The 6,366-nt window shown below is 42.2% G+C and overlaps 1 protein-coding gene across 4 annotated transcripts in view; it reads left to right on the top strand.

Moving 5' to 3' along the window:
* The window catches only part of AAAS (aladin WD repeat nucleoporin), a 1,251,774-nt gene that overhangs the window by 802,675 nt on the left and 442,733 nt on the right, over positions 1–6,366 (top strand). For all 4 annotated transcript variants that reach the window (XM_044083905.1, XM_044083907.1, XM_044083908.1 and 1 more), the window contains exon 11: positions 1,329–1,389. In XM_044083905.1, coding sequence (XP_043939840.1) covers positions 1,329–1,389 — 61 coding nt within the window. The remainder of the gene's footprint in view (positions 1–1,328; positions 1,390–6,366) is intronic.

Here is a 6,366-nt window from a genome sequence, read left to right as displayed (position 1 = left end):
ACTGTACATTTAATTAACTAAAAGCAAGTCATTGCAAGCCATCCGTAAGTTGGTGTGTAGATAACAAATGTACCTGGGACACTGTTTTCAGTAACAAGCAATAAGACACTATCTCACATGGTTCCATTGCACGTACATATATTTTTCAAATATATCTTAAATGCCCTGTATTTCAGGGATGTCCCTTAAATCACAAGATAATTTATTCCAGAGTTTGCCAACATGTGCTTGATAGCTAGAATATTTGGAATTTGTACTAACTTTGCCATAGAAATGATCATTTTTTGTTTACATTGAACCACATTATAGTATTTTGCCAAAGCAGACACAAAATAATGAGTATGAATTTATGATCAAATGTTAGGTATATTTGCTGGTTTAACTCCAAGCATTTGACGCTGCAAAGGGCTAAGCAGGGATGCGTTATACGATTTACTTGTCACTTGATAGAACTTCAGTTGATTGAAATTGAATGGTTGAAACAATTTGACTAACAAGCTAATGACTGAAAACCCACTTGACTGAAACCCATTTCACTGGAGATCTAGTTGGCTGAATTCTCATTTCACTCAATCACAAATGATAGAAACATGTAGAAATGTAGGTAGTATATGATGATTGCCATTTCTGAAAATATGATTTGCTAGGGAAGTGAGTCTGGAAGAATATGTGTGGCTTGACGATCCCCCCATCATGTCACACCCTCATATTTATAGAAATTTGTTTGTACAACAACACTGATTCACTGTGTATGGTGTTTATTTTTCCTGTATTGTTTGTGCTGCCATGGAGTTAGTGTATATAATTAAAAGGGGTTGTAGTGGACTCTTCTTTATTATGATTTGGGGTGCTTGCGTTCTTAATAACTTGAGGCATTTTTACATTGAAGGTTATGTTAATCTAGGCATGGTAGTGGTAGAGACAGAAGCAGAAGGGAGGCTAACCCTGACCAAACAACCTTGGGTGTCATGGTGGTGCTGAAATAGAGTGGATCTACTTTGATTTCGTTCTACATTCATATTAGCATCTCTGTCTGTCTCACATGCACACATTTTCATTTAGTACCGAATATCAGAATTTTGTACGGGCTTTGTTTATGCTGCACACTGTAGCTGTCTCTCTGTTCTAGAAGGGTGTTTCATTTTCTCTTCGATGTTCTTCTGTTATGTCAGTTCACAAGCAGGAGGTGCTATATCTTAATATAAATATACATTTTCTGAGTAGTACCAAGTTTTAATACTCACACTGCTGTGTATTAGCTTTGGCTGTGAACCTTGATGACTTTAATGTGACATCACTAACATCTATCTTGCTTTATTTCTTCACAGAGTATGGGAGACCTGTATGTGGACCTGTGAAAGGTGGCCCACTCTGAAAGGACGTTGCCAGGTAGGTGGGTGGGTGGTGGCTATTGGTTCCTTGTAATGAACTAATATTCAGTCATGTTCTACAAATATGAAGGAGACTAATAAAACCAAACTCTGTTGTATTTTTGCAGTTCAAATATTGTTATTGAAGTTTTAGAAATGAATAAGGTTTACAGGCAGAGTGAAAGTTTTAATGGCATAACCAGATAAAGTGTAATAACTTCTTAATCAAGAGCTTCTGTAGTTTCAAAATTTTAGGACATTACTGCTGAGCTTAATGCAACACTGCACTATGATCACTTCTCCCAAACAAGAAAGGAAAACCACTTCCTCCAAAAGAGGAGTCCTAGGATGAGGCAACAGGAGATTAATCTCCATATGGCTAACAGATTATTTTGGAATGGAAGTGTAGAGTCAGATTGCCCTTCTGTTTCTGCCAACAGTTGGAAGGTTCAGTTATCCACCACCAAGAATTCTTGCATCATGTTATTTCTGAGGTTAAGGATGTTGGCAAGACCAAAGCTATATTGTTTTTTGCATATAATAACTAAAAGTGAGGTAACATTGATGTAGTGTTTTCAATGTAGAATCAGTAAAGCAAGTGGGAAAGTGCAGGCAGCTAAAATAACTGAAGGCCTTCAAAACCAGTCTCTCCAAGAAGCATGTCCAGGAGATGTGCAGAAAGTCTGCCAGCATATCCACAATTTCTGTTAACTTTTTGGATTGGTACAAGGTAAAAAAAGTAGACATCGGATTCTGCAATATTGTGTGTGTGTGTGTGTGTGTGTGTGTGTGTGTGTGTGTGTGTGTGTGTGTGTGTGTGTAAATACACACACACACACACACACACATATATATTAAGTCCAAGGTTGGAATATCCCAATTCTTCTGAGATCTGGTAGTCTTGGAGGTAGTATGTAGGCGTAAACTTAAAGATAAGTAAAAAGGGTATGTGATCTTCAAGGGGCTTTAGCGGACTTTGTCCTCTTGAAGAAAAAATAAAGGTGTGGCAGTGATTTTTCTTTAGTGTTTGTTGATGATATATAATTCAGGTGCATTTACAGACATTTATTTACATTATAAACCATGATGTTTCAGTCTAGATTCTACTTGATACTGTCGTGGTGCTGCTGTTTTAACTATTAAAGTCAGTTTGCTGGTTGTTACTAGGCTAATAACCACTAGGGCCCTTACAAGCCTAACTGCACATCCTAAACCAAAACCATTTGGGTTCCTAGGTATCATGGGTGTCTGTATGGGGGGGAACATCTTAGTAAGGAGGTAACAGGATTTGTAGGGAGAGGGTGTTAGGATAAAACTTTTCTTATTGACAACTTCTTACATAAGGGACATGGGGGCATACTGGGTAATTTTACTATTTCCCTTCTAGATATCAAGGTTTTGTTTGACTAGGGTCAGAGACGAACTCTTTTTGATTGAATGGGGAGCCTATTCCATAGTGTGGGGATCCTTTGGGACAAATATCTGTACCACCAACATGATGTTCGTGTTTCACTGTTGCAGTCATCACATTTGGGTTTATCTGCCTGCAGGTAGCCCTCAGCCGGCCTGAATACCAGAGTCTTGGGATTTCTGCATCAGATGCTGTCGCTTCTTCCATGATGTCAGGTCGTCAGGGGTATAAAACATGCAGCCGATACCATTACATCAGTCTTTCTTGCCGTGCGGTGCCCGAAGCAGAAGCAGTTCGCAAGTGCTGGTCAGCCGACTCCTAAAATCTTCATTTTCAAGTTTCAGACCTGAAGTCTTCAAAAAGATAAGTACCCCATTGGGGATCCTTTTTTCTTGCTCTAACCGATGTCAGAAAAAATTAATAATTGTCTTGCCCGTGGAAAGCAAATACCTCATAGAGATTTTCATTCTTACTGCGTCGCCTGTTTAGGCCTAGACCATGACGTCCCTCGCTGTCGGTTATGTGCCTTGTTCAACGCCCAGACTATTCTTCATCAGGCTACTTTTGTAGCTAAATACTTTCGTTCTCGATCTCCATACTCCAAAATGGCTTCCTTAAGCCATCCGACTACCGATCTTCCAAAAAAACATAAGGATAAAGACAGAGACAGACTGCATAGGTCCAAAACTGCCGACAACACTTCCGTTAAGCTAGTCACCAGTCCGCCGGTACTCAGTGAGGCACTTTCGCAGCCCCTGATACCTGCTTCTGCAGGTTCGTAGGCATCTGCTGAGACCCATTCCGAGTCCGGTATGCTGCAAGATGCTTCTTCGACTATGGAACCTGTGGATGTCTCTACCTTGGATGGGTCCGGAGCCGCTGTGGAGGTACCGGCTTCTGAGGGTGTATTCAGACCTACGGATTTTCGTATTAATCCGACGACTTCCTTTCAAGCTAAAAATACCAAACTCCTCAGGCCTAAATCTCACACTATGCCTAGAAAACCAATGCAAGGTCCACATGCCTCAAAAACAAATGATTAGAATGGCTGACCTTATTACCTTAATTAGGGGAAGCCAGCCTCCCCCCTCTAAGAGACCTAGAACTGATTTTCCTTCTGATCAGGAATCTGATATCTCTGTTCCTTCTGACTACCAGGATTTACTCTTATCTACTTATGAGGATTCTAATGCAGAGGATTCCATTCCCTCTGCTTCCCCTCCAGAGGATTTTTCTTTTGGTGAAACCTTGCATACCCTTAGGGAACATTTCTTCGGGGAAAGCCAGGACTATTCACAGTCCAAAAAGAGACTTAGGGAATTCTTATACCTGCCTCAGCACAGGCCTCTAGCTATACCTCCTGTTCTGGAGATTGTAGATGATGTTTTCCTGGAATCCAGCCTTACCCCAGACACTTTGCCTCCAGCTCCCAGGAAACCTGACAGGTACTAAAGAGTACCTGACTCTCACAAATTCCTCTTCAAGAATCCTACTGCGGATCCAGAGACCATTTCCCAAAGACCCAAAAGCATTAAGACTACTACTGCCAAGAATCCTACCCCTTCTGACAGGGATTCTAGGGCTTTAGACAGATGGGTAAGAAGGTATATACCACTGCTACTCTGGCCATTAGGGATTTAAATTGTCAGTTTCATATGTTAAAGTATCAGCAACATATTATGGGGCTACTTAAACAGAAAATGATGTTGATTCCTGACCGTGCTGAACACAAAGATTTACAAGAGTTAACGCATTCTTCTGACCAAGTTGGTAAACATACTTTGCAATGGGGTTTTGATGCTTTAGAAGCATCTTGCAGGGCTGCTGTTACTGGGTCTGTACTTAGAAGGCATGCTTGGCTTAAGGAACAAAACTTACCAGATCATGTTAAAGCCAAATTACTGGATGCACCCTTAAACCAAGACCGCCTTTTTGGCAACAAAGCGGAAGAAGTCCTCAAACGAATGGAGGAAAAAGCGAAATCTGTGCAAACTGTTAGATTTCTTACAAGTACAGCCACCTTGATTCAGTAGCCACTGGCCGTCAAAGAACTTGTCCTTTCCTGTCCCTTCCAGGCCTTCTTAGTGCAAACCCAGGAGCAGCAGACCACCAAGACTTCAGTCTCAGGCTATGCACAGATCTAGGCAGTGGGTGGGCTCCCACTTCCAAAGCAGGGAGTATTAAGCCACCACCTATGGAAAAATTGCACAGTGACTTATCCTTAACTCTTCCAAGCCTTGCTCAACCACTTGCACCTTTAGGAGGAAAGCTCGCCCTGGATGCAAAAAACTGGGAATTCATTACCCAAGACAAATGGGTTTTAAACATAGTTTCCCTAAGATGCAGATTCCACTTCCACTCTCTCCCATCCCCAAGTGGATGGCCAGACCTCCCCCCAAACCAGTGGGCGGAGGCCCAAAAACAAGTTCTCTCTCTCCTCAGCATCAAGGCTATTCAACCTGCCCCAGCAGAACCACTGAGCCAAGGTTTCTATTCAAGACTGTTCCTGGTTCCCAGAAAAGAAAACTCGTGGCATCCTATCCTGGACCTGTCTATCATCAGCACCTTTCTGGTGGTTTCAAAATTCAAAATGCTAACTCTTCAACAGCTTCTTCCTTTGCTAGCAAAGGATGCCAAAAAGCTTACCTGCACATCCCAATAAGGGAATCTTGCAGGAAATACCTACACTTCAGGGCAGGTTCCATGCACTATCAGTTCTCTGCACTTCTCTTTGGCTTATCTACTGCGCCCCGGGTATTCACAAAGTGCCTAGCTCCAGCCATTGCATTTTGCAGGCAGAGAAATATTCAGATTTGCCCATATTTGGACGATTGCCTGATTCAGGCAGAAAGTCAGGATTAGCTATTACAGTACCTGGCATTTGTATACAGACGTCTAACTTCACTGGGGTACACCATCAACAAGAAGAAATCCCATCTAGTACCCTGCCAACAGATTGCATTCCTGGGAGCAAGCTTGAACACAACTTCCCAGATGGCATTCCTCACTCCAGAGAAACAAGTTTAGTTGACAACCTACTGGCCACAAAAACCCAGTTATCTGCAAGAAAAATCCTGCAAGCCCCTGAGGTTCATGGCCTCTTGCATTCTGTTTATTCCATATGCAAGACTGCATATGAGGAAACTTCAATGGTGTCTAAAAAGTCTATGGTGTCAGCAGTCTCAGAACCTGGAAATAATGATTCCTATCATCTCTTGCCTAAGAGCAGAGGCCTGCAACCACAACAAGGGACTCCTTTTCACTCTACCCCCTGCCACCCAAACCCTAACAACAGACGCATAAGACTATGCATGGGGGGGCTCACATGGCAGGGCAAGTGCATTCAGGGCAAATGGAACCCAATACAGATGCACCTGCATATCAATCAAAAACAAATGTTAGCTGTATAGAATGCTCTGACAGCCTTCAAAGACCTTATTCTTCCAGGACAACTATTGGTAACAACAGACAACACCACAGTTATGTGGTACATAAACAAGCAGGGGGGAACCCATTCCTACCCACTCTGCAGACTAGCCATGGCTCTGGAACACAGCCTTGAGCAACCAAGTGAACCTACAAGCT

The sequence above is a fragment of the Protopterus annectens genome, chromosome 9.part0, assembly GCF_019279795.1.
Source record: "Protopterus annectens isolate FY-2018-M chromosome 9.part0, PAN1.0, whole genome shotgun sequence".
NCBI lineage: Eukaryota > Metazoa > Chordata > Ceratodontiformes > Protopteridae > Protopterus > Protopterus annectens.
This window is presented reverse-complemented; position numbering and strand designations above follow the sequence as displayed.